Here is a 20,639-nt window from a genome sequence, read left to right as displayed (position 1 = left end):
GAGTATTCTGTGTTAACAATTTAAGAAAGTTCTGTCAACGTAAGGAATATTTATAAACATATTTTAATATTTTCTGTTATTTTGTGCTTGAGGAATATTCGATTATGGCATGTGTAGTTTATATAAAAATTCATTTAATAGTTATCGCCTCAAATTTCGTTTTAAGTTTTAATTTCGGTTTGCTGAAATTATTTCAAGTAAAGAGCATTAAAAACTATTTCAAAACAAAAAAAAACATGAACTGAACTTTTATTGACTATGGTAACATTTATTTCTTGTATATTTATTTTTTCGGGTAATCATTTTTGGCTTTTCTGCTAAACACTCTTATTAAATAATATCGATGAAATATCGAAAAACAAAGAAACAAAAACAGTTTTGAAAAATAATGAAGCTTTACTTACTTTAGTAAAATAATCCGAAACAGCAAAATGGGACATTAAAAAAGTAAACACGTAAATTCTTTAGTATTTTAAAGCAAAGAATCGATATAAAAATGAATAAGAAGAAAATGGCGCTCTTTTCAAACAGAACAGCTTCGTTTCAGTTTTACAGTATTGAACGGTGTAGTATTACGCCGTCGGATTCAGGGTTGTACTATTGTAATGTAAAGAACATGCAGAAAGGGCTGTAATCAACTGAATTCCTTCTAGTACACTGACAATAAAAAGCTTAAACAGATATATAAATAAAAATAAAAAGGTTATGTAAATGTTTTTAAAAAGACACGTAATCATGTGAGCATGATTTTTTCCTTCTTTTGACATGATAACAAGTAATGTTCTTATTTTTTATTATTTATCTATTTATCTATTTTCGAAAGAGTGCCACGTGCAAGGGGAGAAGGAAAAAAACAGTTATGCAAAATTTGTGTCGAGAAGTGTGTAAAGTTCCGACTTTTCTTTTTGGGCTTTCACTTTAATAAGACGTGAATTTATGAGGTGAATTTATTCGACACAATATGATTCAACTCAAAAAAATAAATAAAAGCTAACGTGAATTAAGATTAAAGTTAAGGTGTTATTGTGGACCCTCACCCCTTTTAAAAAACCTTGTTAAACTTTCTGACATATTTACATTCTATGGAGGTCAGGCGCGAACAAACACCCAATAATTTTATTATACCATATTTCTTCAAACTGAAACATAATTATCAAAGTATACTTACACAGATAAATATGAAAAGTCTTTGTTAAAGTTTGTGTCATATTTCCATGGAGTACACGCGCAAACGCAGACCCCACAATTTTATTAAACCATCCCTATTTAAGTTGAAACATACTTATCAAAGTATTCTTATGTACATCTATATCAAAAACCCTTGTAAACGTTTTTTTTTCATTTTTTATTTCCATATTTTGGGGGCCATGCACGAACGCAGACCCCACAATTTTTATGAACTACCGTTCTGCCAGATCAAATATACACATTCTTGATCCTCGATACATCTTCTATCATTATATATAATCAGTTTTTTAAAATAATCAACCATATAGGAGCCTATTCGTGACCAGACACACACACACACACACACACACACACACACACACACACACACACACACACACACACACACACATGGTTGACTATTATAGAAAACTGATCACATATAATGATAGAAGATGTATCGAGACACAGGAATGGGTATGTTTGATCCGGCAGAACGGTGGTTCATTAAAATTGTGGGGTCTGTGTTCGCGCCTGGTTCACAAAGTATGGAAATAAAAAATTTCAATATTAAAAAAAAACGTTTAAAAGGGTTTTTGATATAGATGTACATAATAATACTTTGATAAGTATGTTTTAACTTGAATAGGGATGGTATAATAAAATTGTGGGATCTGCGTTCGCGCCTGACCTCCATAGAATGGAAATAGGCACAAACTTTAATAAAGACTTTTGATATCTATCTGCGTAAGTATACTTTGACAATTATGTTTCAGTTGGAAGAAATATGGTATAATAAAATTATGGGGTGTTCGTTTGCACCTGACCTCCATAAAATGTAAATATGTCAGAAAGTTTAACAAGGTTTTTTAATATAGATCCACAGAATATTGTGATAAGTGTTTCAGTGAGAACAGGTATGGTATAATAAATTATGGGGTTTATCTATTTTATTTTTACTTTTTGCTTTGGTTTTGATACCACCAAATTTGAAGCTATCTCTTTACAACCCTTCCTTTTCATAACCTATCATACTTTCATAAATCAGAGTCCATTTTCTGTAGGCTGTTTTGGAACCCAGTCAATGACGGGTACTTTTGCTACTATATATATATATATATATATATATATATATACACAGGCGGCAAAAAGAAAATCCACACTTGTAATTTATTCAAAAACTGCAAATTTAAGCTAAATTTAATGTAACTGTTTAAACAAACTATAACTCATTTGAGGCAATGTAGCATATCTGTGCTTGTTTTACAAGTACTTTAATCGAATGTACTCTGATGAACTTATAGCACTTGTGTTCCCTCCACATACATACCCGCCACCCTGACCAACCAGCAGCAAAATCCCACTTCTTCACTGTTGAGATCCCTAGATTCCGAAAAGACTTCTATTCTAATAGTTTCCTCCCTCGTACTGCTAGAATTTGAGATTCCTTTCCTGTTTCCTGCTTCTCTGGCTGTACTAAACTGCAGGAGTTAAAATGTAATGTGAACAGACATCTTGCTGCTCAACTCTCCACAATCCCCTGTTAGACATGATCCCAACTAGTATGTTCCAAGTGACAATATGTCTTGTTTGGGGGTGAAAAAAATTGAGTATAACACAGTGCTGATGACTATATGCAAATGTATGCGAAATGATGTTACCGCTAGGGAAAAAATAACGACTTTAAAAAGGGACGGGAACATGCTTGAGATCACATGAGAGATGTAGATAACGTTTGAGAAGACGATCACGTGTCGGACGTCACAGCGGCAATGAGAGAATAAGGAAAGAAATGTTGTTATACAACAAAAAAACGAGTTGAAATTTTTTTCTGTTCTTTGTCTGCTTTGCAACTGAGGCCATAACGTGTTGGTTCGCAGAGAATGTTACATAAAAAAAAATGTGTAAGCAGTCCAAATATAGGATATATTTAGTTTAATTAATTCTCCAAGTCTAATATATAAATGTAAGTGTCGTACCCATATCCAAAGTTTTCGGAAAATTTTTCAGCTAGTTCCATTGCCAATTTTTTATTGTCACTCCCCTCGGGTCCCACCATCACCAACATCGGATAATGATCGTTAATGTTCGGCATCGTGCTAAGAAATACGAAAAGAAAATAAAGAAAGAAATAAGAAATAAGAACAATACATAACAAGAAAACAAATAAACAAAGTTGATCTTTTATTCTTTATTAGCAAGGCTACCCAGTGTTGCCCGGGATTCTAGTTAAGAAAATAGACAAGTTTATTTTTTACAATTTTTACTTTTGTTCACTGAAAAAAACAAAAAACAAAGCATATTGCCACTGAAGCATAAGAGGGTTTCTGTGATAGAGACCAGATTTATAGATGGGCATGCTGGGTAGGGAGTTGGGCAGCAAGATGTTTATTCACATTACATTTAAATTTCTGCATGGTTGTACGATTGGGGAAACAGGGAAAAGGGAGGGAATTCCAAAGTAGTCCGAGAATATAAGTTATCAGAGTAGAATATCTTCCAGCATCTAGGGAATCTAAACAGGGAAGGGGTGGGATTTTCTTGGTAGTCGGGTGGACTGTGGATATTTTCATTGAAGGAGTACATGTGTAATAAGTTCATCGGAGTGCATTCCAAGGAAGCATTTGTAAAACAAGCATCGTGATGCAACACTGTAGTGATGGGGAAGGGGATAAAGCTTGGTAGACAGTGTGGGGATTTATTAAGTTAGATAGAAATTCTTTTTTTTTTGCAACCTGTCCAAGGGAGAGAGGTTAGTGATTGGTAGTCTAGACGTGGCAATGAAACTGTGAATGGTGGCTTTACGGAGATATAGCATACTGGCAGGTATGAGAAATTTTCTAATCTGTTAAAGGGAGACTACCATTCTTTTATGGCAAAAAGAGCTTCTCTTTCCGCACAACCTTAGTCATGTTTTAGTCCACTCATTTCTTCGATTGATCCTCACTCTCTTTTTCTCTCTCATCAAATTTTGAAAAAAAAAATATTGAAAGGAATGAAACAAGAAAGAAAAAAAATGAAATCATCAGAAGGTGACTGAGTTGCTGATCTAGTTTCTGTGTTATTTTGCAAACATAGCCAAGTAATAATAAGAGGATAATATCAGGCATCACTCTACAAGACAGAAAGACAAACATCTGGATCCACCAACAAACAAGAGTTATTGACATCAATATTGCCATCAAAGCATCCAAACACAGATGGCCATCAGGACAACGTCCATCAGGACAATGGAATGGACACCTCATGAACATAAGAGGTCATAGGGGAGACCAAGAATTAGATGGAGGAATGATCTAATACAACACATGGATCTGACATGACAGCGGATAGCTCGGAATAGAGTTAGATGGCTAAAGTCCAGGGAGGGGTTCTTCATTGAGTGATAAAACCCTTATTGATTGATTGATTGATTGATTGAACCAAGTACGAAATAAATATATTTTTTCCCCTCTCCCTTCCATATTAATGAATTTATTTTGATCTCTGATGACCAATTACCTTCTCATCTATTGAAACATAAATTTCAGACGTTCCTGCATGTGCCGTTTCAGCATCCAAAATTATCTTTTCATCTATTGAAATGCGAAATTAGGATGCTGTTGACGTTTGTACGTTTTCAGCATCCTAAATTCTTTTTTCAGCTTCTTAAAATAGAAGTTACGATGCCAAAAACGTATGCAAATCTGTTATTCGATTTCACGTTTTAATATTATAATAGATAATAAAACAACATTAATAAACCCTGGCCTTTGGGCCGGGATCAAAGTGTAGTATCTGTTCTGCAGATGCTGCACTTAAGATAATTTATACCAGTCAATGGAGAGGAACCCTCTATACTGGGACAATTATTATTTTTGGTAACCAGAGTGCCCCCTTTTTGCCTACTTTTAGGGGAGCTGGTTTTTACCCCACATTAAAAACGGCCTTGTGCCTAATTTGCTTTGGTGGGGAAGCAAATAAATACATTAATAAACCCTAAAACAAAATTACGTTAACAAAATGAGTTTTAGAATTTAGTTCAATTACTAACTTTACCGAACTCATACACAGCAAAGAAAACGTTCTACTTTAATGTATAAATTGTAAATTTATATTTACGGAAAGTTAAAATTTCAAATAAAAATGATACAGTTGAGACATTAGGCACACACCGTTACATTTCTCAATACCAACTGCTACCTAGTGATCATTAAGAAATTTAAGATAGACTTGTTAGAATGACTGCAGGGACACTTTACTGATCGTCTCATGAGAAGCAGATATGATCCTGAACAGGCTTCACAAGTGTGTCAGAGAGAGAGAGAGAGAGAGAGAGAGAGAGAGAGAGAGAGAGAGAGAGAGAGAGAGAGAGAGAGAGAGACCCTTTATTCTAGATATCTTTTTTTGTGTGGTTACCTACAAAAATAATACCTATTGGGACAGTCTTAATAAAACCAAGTCATAAAATCGATCCGGTAGATATCTCACTGCTGATGCAATTCTCTATCTATATAAGAGCCAGGTACGTCCAAGGATGGAATACTGTTGCCACATCTGGGCAGGAGCTGCTAGAAAGGACTTGGCCTGCCTTGATAGAGTTCAAAATAGACTTCGTAGCCTTGTAGGAGATGTCCTTTTCTCTTCCTTGCAACCTCTATCTCACAGAAGAGATGTTGCGAGTTTGTCTCTGATGTATCGTTATTTTCATGGAAAGTGTTCGACTGAGCTTCAATCTATGGTCCCCCCTCGCCAAACTTTCACAAGAAACACTCGTCTAGCTGTAAACACTATCAATAATTCCCCCCACTCTTTATCTGTGCCTAAACCTAAACGTAGATTCCATGAACAAAGCTTCTTTCTTAGAACTGCACGCCTGTGGAATTGTCTTCCGTTTTCCTGCTTTCCGGCTGACTACAGTATGGTTGTCTTCAAGTCTAACGTAAATAAGTTCTTGATGAGCCGTTCCATATAAGTTATCAAATTTACCAAAATTTTCATTACTAATGATTACTATATTGTCCAATTTCTACTGTACACTCTTTAACCCTTATCCTTGAGTGGCCTCTTGGCCTTGATAATGTGGTGATGCCTATGTAAAAAAAAAAAAAAAAAAAAAAAAAAAACATCCTGAAAAGGTACAAGATTTTGTGCTGCATGCAATGCAGACTTACATATCTAAGATGCGGCAAGGTTTCAGAAAAGAATAATATGTCAATCGCATGTGAGTCTTGGCTGCGACGACTTCAAGGCATGGATCAAATTGATTAAGAGCCTCCACCTAAAAAAAAAAAAAAAACAGAAAAGAAGAAAATGATTTAAAAGATGAAACACTTGTTATTCATTGTTTTGCTGTTGTTTTTCATTTTGAAAGTACTTCTTGGGGGCTCATCAGTTTTGCTGGGCAACGCCAGAACACAAATCCTGCTAGTATTTAAATAATAACTGATCCTTGTTTCAGATAATAAATTAACGTTCTGTTTTCATCTATATAAAATGCTAGTGTTATGTAGCCGTGTATATAACGTGTGTATATAATGTTTATATATGGGCAGGAGCTGCTTGGCGCGCCCTATCTTGTCTCAACCTAGTAGGTGATGCCCTTTCTATTTCCTGCAACCTCTTTCCCACAGAAGAGACATTGCGAGCCTGTCTCTGCTCTATCGTTATTTTCATGGCAAGGGCTCGTCTGAACTCCAATCTTTGGTTCCCCCTTGCCAAACTTTCACAAAAAACTCAACTAGCTACAAGCACTATCAACAATTTCCCCACTCTCTATCTGTGTCTAAATCTAAACACAGATTACATAAACAAAACTTCTTTCCTAGAACTGCCCACCCATGGAACACTGTTCCACTGGCCTGCTTCCCAAATGATTACAATATGGTAGCCTTCAAGTCCAATGTAAACAAGTTCTTGTTGAGCCATTAAATAATCCAACTTCCACCCAATCTACACCATTAATGATTACTAAACTATCACCTTACATTCATTAACTTGTATCCTCAAGTGGCCTTTGGGCCTAGATGAGTGGTGACTCCCTTATAACAGATATTTATGTTCATCTGTGATTGTCTCTAATGTGTTGAGTATATGTACATGTCAATACGTGAGATTGTCTAGTGTGTATGTATGTTTTTTTTTTGTGTGTGTGTGTGTGTGTGTGTGTGTGTGTGTGTGGCTCTTTACACGTATAAGATACAGTTCTTACAGAACATCTAATTGTTTATAAACCGTTTCTTATGGGACGAACAAACATCTGTTTGGCACCAGACAAAAAAGAACATACCTTTTTGTAGTCGCAACACACTGATGCATCATTTTGGACGTGTTCCTAAAAGCGCAAACCATTTCCTTCTCCGAAAACTATTAACAACTTAATTATAGTTCACACATTTAACATTTATTCATGGTTGCGGCTTCTTTTGCTCTCAGAGTGCACACCGCTTCTTTTTACCGCTTACATTCCACTGTTTTCCCAAACCGATCACTCCATAATTATCCACTTCAATTCTCAGACTAAAACTCTTCCTAATTACTCTCTTCTCTGACTGTTCAACTCTGTAACTACATCTTTATCTGCAAAGTAGCATTAAAACCAATAACCTGATCTTCGTCACATATTAACATTGTTGTTTATGAAAACATAATTCCTAACTTTGTCACATATTAACATTGTTGTTTATGAAAACTAAATTCCTAACTTTGTCACATATTAACATTGTTGTTTATGAAAACTAAATTCCTAACTTTGTCACATATTAACATTGTTGTTTATGAAAACATAATTCCTAACTTTCTCACATATTAACATTGTTGTTCATGAAAACATAATTCCTAACTTTGTAAAATATTAACATTGTTGTTTATGAAAACATAATTCCTAACTTTGTCACATATTAACATTGTTGTTTATGAAAACATAATTCCTAACTTTGTAAAATATTAACATTGTTGTTTATGAAAACTAAATTCCTAACTTTGTCACATATTAACATTGTTGTTTATGAAAACATAATTCCTAACTTTGTCACATATTAACATTGTTGTTTATGAAAACATAATTTTTAACTTTGTCACATATTAACATTGTTGTTTATGAAAACATAATTCCTAACTTTGTCACATATTAACATTGTTGTTTATGAAAACTAAATTCCTAACTTTGTCACATATTAACATTGTTGTTTATGAAAACTAAATTCCTAACTTTGTCACATATTAACATTGTTGTTTATGAAAACATAATTCCTAACTTTGTCACATATTAACATTGTTGTTTATGAAAACATAATTCCTAACTTTGTCACATATTAACATTGTTGTTTATGAAAACTAAATTTCTAACTTTGTCACATATTAACAATGTTGTTTATGAAAACTAAATTCCTAACTTTGTCACATATTAACATTGTTGTTTATGAAAACTAAATTCCTAACTTTGTCACATATTAACATTGTTGTTCATGAAAACATAATTCCTAACTTTGTCACATATTAACATTGTTGTTTATGAAAACATAATTCCTAACTTTGTCACATATTAACATTGTTGTTTATGAAAACATAATTCCTAACTTTGTCACATATTAACATTATTGTTTATGAAAACTAAATTCCTAACTTTGTCACATATTAACATTGTTGTTTATGAAAACTAAATTCCTAACTTTGTCACATATTAACATTGTTGTTTATGAAAACTAAATTCCTAACTTTGTCACATATTAACATTGTTGTTTATGAAAACATAATTCCTAACTTTGTCACATATTAACATTGTTGTTTATGAAAACATAATTCCTAACTTTGTCACATATTAACATTATTGTTTATGAAAACTAAATTCCTAACTTTGTCACATATTAACATTGTTGTTTATGAAAACTAAATTCCTAACTTTGTCACATATTAACATTGTTGTTTATGAAAACTAAATTCCTAACTTTGTCACATATTAACATTGTTGTTTATGAAAACATAATTCCTAACTTTGTCACATATTAACATTGTTGTTTATGAAAACATAATTCCTAACTTTGTCACATATTAACATTATTGTTTATGAAAACTAAATTCCTAACTTTGTCACATATTAACATTGTTGTTTATGAAAACTAAATTCCTAACTTTGTCACATATTAACATTGTTGTTTATGAAAACAAAATTCCTAACTTTGTCACATATTAACATTGTTATTTATGAAAACTAAATTCCTAACTTTGTCACATATTAACATTGTTGTTTATGAAAACATAATTCCTAACTTTGTCACTTACAATCGCAACTACTTTTGCTTAGCTTAGGTCAACCAGCCTTATCTGAGAAACTAATATGTAACACTACGTTATAATTAATGTTTTGTTTTTGCAAATCGCTCCAGACGAGCCTTTAACCCACTTGATGTAAGGTGCTAAAAAGTACAAAAAAAAACCTACTTTAAGGTCAAAAAATTTGCAAATGATAAGTGTTAGATGGAATAGATTCTGACCCAGAAAACAGCAATTCTTCCCTTTTTGTCAGAAACATTGGTCATGGAATGTGAGGGCTAAAGGGCAAGAATGAAGGAAATGAGAGTTACACGGCTTGGGACGATTAATCGGAATTGGAATTAGAAAAATCTGAACTTTTGAAGGTATTGGAATTGGCATTGAAAAAATGTGTCTATTTTCTGATGCCAAAAACGATTCTTTTTACTGTTTTTTTTAAAACTTAATTTTCCTTAACTGCTGATAAAATTATATATTTTATATTTATTGCAAACAATCAGTGAAACTAAAATTATTATCCTCCTCCTCCCTCACCACAAGTGTACTTTTTACATTTGTGAAAATATATGCATATATTATGGGCTTTTTTTTTTTTTAACAGTAATCTGAAAATAAAAATATACAATCAACAATTCTGTTGCTAAGTAATTAAAGATGTTAAGAGAATACAAATCGGAATCAATAATTGTATTGGAATTGGTAAAAATATTGCCATCGTCCCATCACTACTTATAATATAAAAAAAGGGGAGAGGAAGAGAGAGAGAGAGAGAAAGGGAGGAAGAGAAAGAAAGGGAAGACATGAGAAAGAGAGAAAAACTAATGGATAGAATTGATTCAAATGTGCCATGAAGATCCCTTAGGATGGCAGATATATTGTAGGGGACAAATTTTATACAGGTTGATGCCCCAAAAAGGGTAAATACCCCCAAAAGGGTGAATGCCCCCAAATTTCATCAACGGAATTGTTAATAAACTAACAATCCTTTCAGCAATCCAACCATATTTTGTACACAAAAAAAAGTTATTCTTTGCCTGGCCTGTCCACTAAGTTTCAATTATGAATCCCCAACAATCTTTGTTTATTACTCATCATTTTAGTGATCCCATCAGTAGGAAGTATGAGCCTGAATAGAATAAACAAAATTTGATTCATCAGGAGGACGATCTATGATAAGCATTTATTGATATTAAAATTGAAGATGACCATGTTGCAGCCCCGAGGGAAACACAGATGGGAATTACTTGTAAAAAAAACTCTGTTCATGGAAAATCTATTTGATGTTAGGCACATGGAGAAAGAAAGGAAAGTCCTTTGCAGTTGTGGTAGTAAATCGAGTGTGAATGTCTGATGATGTAAAAATGCTATCTTGAACGTAAATGTAACAGACTAATGGTAATTCTATTTCAAAGCGTTACAGACCAAAAAAAATAAATTGAACAAAACTTATTTTGTACGCCAATGAAATGGTTAAAATATGACTTGCCTTGTCTGCAAACGAGACTGGAGCACCGTTGAGCTGCGTAAGACGTTGGATCTGGAAGAGGATGGCGAGATGATAATTGGGCATCTGCTCAATGGGATTGCGTAGAATGGTGAACCTTTGCAACAAGCTTAGATCTTTGATGTGCTGGATTTCCTCAATATCTTGGACCTGTCAAATTAAATGAAAAACAAATTTATTAGACATTGGTCCTCGCATTGTGGAAATTTACATTTGTTTTAAAACTCTAAACAATGCATACACACACACACACACACACACACACACACACACACACACACACACACACACACACACACACACACACATATCTATCTATATACCTATAAAGCTGAGGGTTTTTTTTTTCGCACTGACATTAATATTAAAAGCCTACTTTTTCTATTTTAAAATTATTATAACAAACTTTTTAATATAATCAGTCATGGATATGCGAGCGGCTACATGACGATTAACAAATTTTCATATTCTTTTGCAAAAACAAGAGTTAATTACTTATTCAATTTTATGGTTTCTTATTTGATGATTAGTTTCATTTAATTATTACGCTGAATTTTATTAATGCATAGTTTCTACATTCTGCATAATTTTGTAGAATTTATGATGAAAACGTTCTAGCAGATGGAAATTAAGCACATCTGATTGAACAACACAGTTATTCTTTTTCCAATTTTTTTTAATATCTTTTCAATTTGCTGAGCGCTCTTTTTATTCCAGCTGGCATGTTGTATATTATGGCGCCCAAAAATTGTTCAGCCATATTCTTCTCAAGCACTTTCTATCGGCGCTTGAGAAGAATATGGCTGAACAACAACTTTTGGGCGCCATAATATATCACACGCCAATTGCAATAAAAAAGATTGCTCGGTGAATTGAAAAGATATCCAAAACAAATCGGAAAAAAGAATAACTCTGTCATGTTCACTTAGACGTGCTTGAATAATAACTTGCTGCTAAAATATACAAATATACACACACACACACACACACATATATATATATATATATATATATATATATGTATAATGGTTGTATTGATATACTGCTTGTACTGCTAATATATATACAAAAGTTAGAATGTGTGAGTGTGCATGAGGACACTTCTCAACTTGTATACTCAACACATTTTTAATCTAGAGACTTGAAATTTGGTATAAAGGGTATTCAGACATATGGAAAACGTTTTAATTGATTGTCATCCAGAAAAAGGGCTGCTAAGGGTTCAAAATTGAAAAATCAGTATGTGAGGTCGTCAGATTTTTATCTGTTTGGCAACGGTTTCACGAATGCTCATGTGTGTATCGTTCTCATGACAAATTACTAATGTTAACAATAAGTAGGTTTGAAAACACAATTAAAGATCGAGTCAAGCTGACCTAATGGTTATCGAACTTGACTCACTGTCTTTAGGTTTTGGTTTCGATCTCAGCTCGAGTATTTTTTTATTTTTTTTTTTTACAAAAAGTGAAGTGTTTAGAAAAAACATAATACTCGCATGCACAGGTTTCAGTTTCTTTCCGTTTTGTTTTTATTTCTGGATTATTTAAATTCTGCAATAATCAAAATATAATATTTATGCATATTTTATGACCGGGCAACGCCGGGCGGCCTGCTAGTATATCTATAAAAGTGAGAATTATGCGCGTGAGGGAACTTCTCAACCTATATACTCAACGAATTTTTTTATCTACAGACTTGAAACTTGGTATATAGGGTATTCAGACATGTAGAAAACTTTTTAAGCGGTTTTCACTTGGAAAAAAGGGTTGCTAAGGGGTAAAAATTTAAAAAATTGGTATGTGGGGGGGGTCATTGGAATTTTTTATGTTTGCTGTTTCACGAATGCACATGTGTGAATAGTTTACATTACAGATTACTTATGTTAAGAATAAGTAGTTTGAAAACATTTTTTTAGGGGGCCGTGTCATGCTGGCCTAATGGTTATCGTACTTGACTCACTGTCATTAGGTTTTGGTTTTGATCTCAGCTCGAGTATTTTTTCTACTTTTTTTTCTTACAAGAAGTGAACGGTTTAGAAAAAAAAAAAACAATATTCACATGCATATGTATCTGTTCCTTTGCGTTTTTTTTTTTACTTCATTTTTTGTTTTTTGTTAAGGAAATTAACATGATGTTAAATACCTACGGTATTTCTATTTATAATCAATAAAAATTCTGCATTAATTAAAATATAATATTTGTGCATATTTTACGTCTGGGCAATGCTGGCCGGCCTGCTAGTATACCTATAAAAGTGAAAATGTGTGTGTGTGTGTGTGTGTGTGTGTGTGTGTGTGTGTGTGAGGACACTTCCCAACCTATATACTCAACGATTTTTTAATCTACAGACTTGAAATTTGGTATAGAGGATATTCAAACACGTGAAACACTTTTAATCCGTTTTCATTTGGAAAAAAGGGGCTCTCTAAGAGGTCAAAATTGATAAATTGATACATGGGGGGGGGGTCGTCTGATTTTTATCTGTTTGTTAACTGTTTAATGAAGGCTCATGTGTGAATTGTTCTTATGACAGATTACTAATGTTAATAATAGATAGGTTTGAAAACACAATTAAAGATTATGTCAAGCTGGCCTAATGGTTATCATACCATTAGGCTCACTATCTTTAGGGTTTGGTTTTTTTTTTTACTTACAAAAAGTGAAGTGTTTAGAAGAAACATAATTGCATGCAGATGTCTCAGTTACTGTATGAATTAAAATTTAATGTTTATGCGTATTTTACGACCGGGTGACGCCAGGCGGCCTGCTAGTAAATAAATAACATTGTGAGATCAATTTCTTAAACTTGAGGTTCTTGTACTTGTACTTGAAACGACATTCACCCTGGAGGAGTTGAGTCGGCTTCATGAAGATGCACATCTCGTACCGCTGCGGCCCAAGCCCGGCGATCAGAGGCACGATCCCGAGTGAGCAATAGCCAGTCACGTCTCCAACGAGACAGGCCATAGATGAGCGGGCCCGAAAGCTCAGCTCAGCGTCGGCTTTGATAGTCCCGAGCCACGTTCTTAGCTGGCCACCGACACGTTTTTTCCAGCCGGGTAGAGGACGTGGGGAGATAGCCTCGTGGATAAAGACCCCTGCATCACAGCGAGAGGCATGGCCGAACCATCGAAGGCGTCGGGCCCGCAGTAGGTCAGTAATTGCCTGGAGATTGCAGCGACGCCGGACTTCTTTGTTGGCGACGAAATCCAAGGGACGGACATGGAGAATGCGGCGGAGATTGTAGTGGTCGAAAACTTCTAACTTGAGGTTCTCTTTAGATCAGCACCATCGTGGCTGTCAGCCAAGCAGTGAAGCATAGTACTTCAGTGCAATTCCTTCCTCATCAACTAAAACCTTTATAGATGACGGGTGCACTTATGTGCGAATCGTTATTTTTCTTAAACATAAATAGAGTCGATATCACAAATGTACATGTTGAGCTTCATTAGTGAATAAGTTTACAACTATTTTTTTATCGTCTTATTGCCAACCGCTTTCCATATTTTTTTTTTTTTTACATGGGAGTCACCACTTATCAAGGCCCGGAAGCCACCCGGAGATAAGGGTTATTGCGTGTACAGTAGTCAATGGGATAATATCGTAGTAATTGTTAGTAATGGAGATTTGATAAAGTGTCTTACGTAAGGGGGTGGTTTATCAGGAATTTGTTTATATTGGACTTGAAGACATCCAAGTTGCAGTCAGGTGGGAAACAGGCAAACTGAAAAGAGTTCCGCATGCAGCAATGAACAATATTATAAGAAGTTTGAACACAACCGGGTTTCCTTACTAAATGTGACCCCCATAAGCTTCAACCGTGGTGATGGAAAGCATGGAGAAACTAGATGGGAATGTAACATTGTTCAGGAACCAACACGTTGTAGCCTCAGTCGCAAAGTAGACAAAAAATGGAAAAAAAACTTTCCTTTTTTTTTTTTTTTTTTACTTTTTTTTTCCTTGTAACAACATTTATTTCTCCACTAGATGAAAGATGCCGCTGTGGAAATTCAACAGCGGCATCTTTCATATGTAATCTATTGCTGCTGGGCATTCTGTAAATGTTCAGTGTGAATGGCGACTGCGATATTATTGTATCCCTTTTGTTAAAACTGTAAAAGTATTTATCTAAGTAATCTGGTTAATGTAGTGTCAGAATATATATGGTTATTACAGTTTATCTCCAATATCCTTATAGAAGTCTGTGATATTTCTATTGTATAGAGGCTCGGCATGAACAGAAACCCCACAATATTATTATACCATCTTTAGACAGAACAGATATTACCCTTAGATCTTAACTAGAAGACTATGATAGTATATTATAATTTCACGTATGGCGCAAAAGTGACATCATTTTTAATTTAATTTTTTTTTACATTGCGTCTTCGGTTATCAGAAGATCCTATCTATTAAAAAGGAGGATAGAAGTTGATAACATACTACAAACATTAAATTAACGTATCGATATTATTTAATATCTATATTATTTAATATCTATATTATTTAATATCTATATTATTTAATATCTATTTTATTTAATATCTATATTATTTAATATCTATATTATTTAATATCGATATTATTTAATATCTATATTATTTAATATCCATATTATTTAATATCTATATTATTTAATATCTATATTATTTAATATCCATATTATTTAATATCTATATTATTTAATATCCATATTATTTAATATCTATATTATTTAATATCCATATTATTTAATATCTATATTATTTAATATCAACATTATTTAATATCTATATTATTTAATATCTATATTATTTAATATCTATATTATTTAATATCTATTTTATTTAATATCTATATTATTTAATATCTATATTATTTAATATCGATATTATTTAATATCTATATTATTTAATATCCATATTATTTAATATCTATATTATTTAATATCTATATTATTTAATATCCATATTATTTAATATCTATATTATTTAATATCCATATTATTTAATATCTATATTATTTAATATCCATATTATTTAATATCTATATTATTTAATATCAACATTATTTAATATCTATATTATTTAATATCTATATTATTTAATATCTATATTATTTAATATCCATATTATTTAATATCTATATTATTTATTATCTATATTATTTAATATCCATATTATTTAATATCAATATTATTTAATATCTATATTATTTAATATCTATATTATTTAATATCTATATTATTTAATATCTATATTATTTAATATCTATATTATTTAATATCTATATTATTTAATATCCATATTATTTAATATCTATATTATTTAATATCCATATTATTTAATATCAATATTATTTAATATCTATATTATTTAATATCTATATTATTTAATATCTATATTATTTAATATCCATATTATTTAATATCTATATTATTTAATATCCATATTATTTAATATCTATATTATTTAATATCTATATTATTTAATATCTATCTACTAATTTAATGTTTGTAGTATATTATCACCTTCTATCCCTCTTTTTAATAAATAGGATCTCTCGATCGAATAATTTATAATGTGGAAACCGTGACATATGTTAAAGGTACTACGGTATTATTTTATAGATTGTTACGGCTGTGATGTTACCCATATCACAAACGCGATCCATGCCTCTAATGTGATCGTCCTCTTTTTCTTTTTTATAGTCTTTTTTTTTCTTTCATTTGCATATAGCCATCCGCGCTTTGTTATAGGAGAATCATTTTCCCATTTTGAATTTGGGATGCTATTCGTGACAACATAGTTTGTGATTAGCAATTTAAGTTTAATAATTAAAGCAGCACTGTTGAATGTCTTTACATAATTCTTTGTGAGATTCTGACTATCTTTGAGGAATCTGTTCCTTCAGGTTACACAATGTTGTGTTAGCATTTGTTGCTTGACAAATCTGCATTATTTTCTCAATAGAGAATTGTACAAAGTTTACTTTAATGTCTACATCAATGACTTCTTTGTTCTTTTTGTTGGGGAGTCCGGATAGTCCATTCCGCTGGTAGCATCTCCTTGCTTGGACAAAGAGCAGTAGTTAGGTCGCTTGAGAGACAAAGGTTAAAATAAATAGAGATTTCTTCTGTCAAGGGTGTGAGTTCATATAGAAACGTTGTTTTAATTTGAATAAAATAAAATATGCACCAAGTGCGCTTGAAAGCCAAATCACAACGTAATATTAGGAAAATCAACAAATATTTTACTTGTTTGAAATTTATAACAGAAATATATTTCAGAGGTATACTCCATCTTCAGTGTTTTGTTTTGTTTCTTTTTTTCCTTTTCTTCTTCCTTGCGATGTTGTAAAGTTATGGTAAGGAAGAAGAAAAGAAAAAAAAGAAACAAAACAACACACTGAAGATGGAGTATACCTCTGAAACATATTTGGGATAAATTTAAAACAAGTAAAATATTTGTTGATTTTCCTAATATTACGTTGTGATTTGGCTTTCAAGCGCACTTGATGCATATTTTATTTTATAGAGATTTCTTTCCTTGTTATCATCGCCATATTCGCTTGCCAAAACATGCAGCAACAAATGATATTATCACAAGTCTGGACACAGCCGGGTTTACTTTATGAATTGAAACCCTGTAGTCCTTAACTGTGGTGTTGAAAAGCAATCAGATGGGATAACCATTTTCCCTTTTAAAGAGTTTTAAACTTTAACCCATCTCCTTACTCCTTCATCCTTGAAATGCTTTTAACCTGGATAAATGCTAAGTCATTCGTAAAAGTAAAAAATAGTAAATTTTATCTATGGGTTGAAAATAAAAATATGAAAGTTTTTTTTTTGTTTTTTTCACAATTCACTTACATGGTTATCGTTGACGTTAATCGCTTCGAGGAGATGATGTTTTGCTAAACCGTGGAGGCTGCAGAGTAAGTTACACGATAAATCAATCTCCTGGGAAAGAGAAGAAAAAGAAGAACACTTCAATACCACACACGCAACAAAAGAATTCTGGTTGAGGTGGTGGTGGTGGTGGGGGGGGTGATTATCCTATGAGAGTGTCAAAACAATGTTATGGATAGGTGTGTTTGTAAGAATTTTGCTATTTTTACACATTTCTCCTATGTATATATATATATATATATATATATATATATATATAGGTTTTTTTTTAAAAAAGAAATCCAGAAGAATGCTCAATTATAAGGAAAATCCGAAAATAAGAGTGCATTATTTATATTTTGTTTACAGAAAGTTTTAGATAAGTTATTGGTACCGTCGGTTTCAAACTCGATAACTAGGGACCGTTTAAGATAACCATATCAAGCTCTCTTCAGCCAATATTAATCTCTGACGGTACCAATGACTTATCTCATCTAAAACTTTTTGTAAACAATACACACACACACACACACACACACACACACACACACACACACACACACACACACACACACACACACATATTTCCTCCAAAACCTCTCATCTTGATGGAGAGGAGACTAAAACTTGCTAATATGATTTCAAATGATTTGAAATAACAGCAAGGGGAGACTTGATTCGAAAATTCAATTATATTATTCTTTTTTATATTTATATCAGATACATATTAATGAAAAATACTTCTAATATGTTATATCTCCCCTCTTTTTCATACAAGAAGTAAATTTCAGTGTATAAGAGTTATTTGATACCGGAGATATCCATAACCATATCCTATTACCATATAGCTACTACTGCTGTATGCACATCTATGTGTGTGTGTGTGTGTGTGTGTGTGTGTGTTAGACTATATTATATTTTTCTTAGTCTGTCTATGTATACAAACTTAGTGTGTATTAAATATACAAATTACCTTAAATATACAAACTATAATAAATGTATTAAATATATAAACTATAATATGTGTATTAAATATACAAACTATAATAAATGTATAAAATATACAAACTATAATAAATGTATTAAATATACAAACTATAATAAATGTATTAAATATACAAACTATAATGAATGTATTAAATATACAAACTATAATAAATGTATTAAATATACAAACTATAATAAATGTATTAAATATATAAACTATAATAAATGTATTAAATATACAAACTATAATAAATGTATTAAATATACAAACTTTAATGAATGTATTAAATATACAAACTATAATAAATGTATTAAATATATAAACTATAATAAATGTATTAAATATACAAACTGTAATAAATGTATTAAATATACAAACTATAATAAATGTATTAAATATACAAACTATAGTAAATGTATTAAATATACAAACTATAATAAATGTATTAAATATACAAACTATAATAAATGTATTAAATATATAAACTATAATAAATGTATTAAATATACAAACTATAATAAATGTATTAAATATACAAACTATAATAAATGTATTAAATATATAAACTATAATAAATGTATTAAATACACAAACTATAATAAATGTATTAAATATATAAACTATAATAAATGTATTAAATATACAAACTATAATAAATGTATTAAATATACAAACTATAATAAATGTATTAAATATACAAACTATAATAAGTGCATTAAATATATAAACTATAATAAATGTATTAAATATACAAACTATAATAAATGTATTAAATATATAAACGATAATAAATGTATTAAATATACAAACTATAATAAATGTATTTAATATATAAACTATAATAAATGTATTAGATATACAAACTATAATAAATGTATTAAATATATAAACTATAATATATATATTAAATATACAAACTATAATAAATGTATTAAATATACAAATTATAATAAATATATTAAATATACAAACTATAATAAATGTATTAAATATACAAACTATATTAAATGTATTAAATATACAAACTATAATAAATATATTAAATATATAAACTATAATAAATATATTAAATATACAAACTATAATAAATATATTAAATATACAAACTATAATAAATGTGTTAAATATACAAACTATAATAAATGTATAAAATATACAAACTATAATAAATGTATTAAATATACAAACTATAATAAATGTATTAAATATATAATCTATAATAAATGTATTAAATATACAAACTATAATAAATATATTAAATATACAAACTATAATAAATGTATTAAATATATAAACTATATTAAATGTATTAAATATACAAACTATAATAAATGTGTTAAATATACAAACTATAATAAATATATTAAATATACAAACTATAATAAATATATTAAATATACAAACTATAATAAATGTATTCAATATACAAACTATAATAAATGTATTAAATATACAAACTATAATAAATGCATTAAATATACAAACTATAATAAATGTATTAAATATATAAACTATAATAAATGTATTAAATATACAAACTATAATAAATATATTAAATATATAAACTATAATAAATATATTAAATATACAAACTATAATAAATATATTAAATATACAAACTATAATAAATGTGTTAAATATACAAACTATAATAAATGTATAAAATATACAAACTATAATAAATGTATTAAATATACAAACTATAATAAATGTATTAAATATATAATCTATAATAAATGTATTAAATATACAAACTATAATAAAAGTATTGAATATACAAACTATAATAAATGTATTAAATATACAAACTATAATAAATGTATTAAATATACAAACTATAATAAATGTATTAAATATACAAA

General features: G+C 30.5%; 1 protein-coding gene across 1 annotated transcript in view; it reads right to left on the bottom strand.

Moving 5' to 3' along the window:
- LOC145256481 (leucine-rich repeat and guanylate kinase domain-containing protein-like) overlaps window positions 1-20,639 on the bottom strand; it is a 90,707-nt gene that overhangs the window by 27,963 nt on the left and 42,105 nt on the right. The window contains exons 7-10 of the mRNA XM_080115425.1: window positions 17,772-17,861; window positions 10,904-11,071; window positions 6,321-6,427; window positions 3,147-3,266 (exon numbers count right to left, since the gene is read on the bottom strand). Coding sequence (XP_079971551.1) covers window positions 3,147-3,266; window positions 6,321-6,427; window positions 10,904-11,071; window positions 17,772-17,861 — 485 coding nt within the window. The remainder of the gene's footprint in view (window positions 1-3,146; window positions 3,267-6,320; window positions 6,428-10,903; window positions 11,072-17,771; window positions 17,862-20,639) is intronic.

Source organism: Euprymna scolopes, chromosome 32 (genome assembly GCF_053919585.1).
Source record: "Euprymna scolopes isolate OS-2025 chromosome 32, ASM5391958v1, whole genome shotgun sequence".
NCBI classification, from domain to species: Eukaryota; Metazoa; Mollusca; class Cephalopoda; order Sepiida; family Sepiolidae; genus Euprymna; species Euprymna scolopes.
The sequence above is the reverse complement of the archived record's forward strand: the minus strand, read 5'-3'. Positions and strand labels throughout refer to the sequence as shown.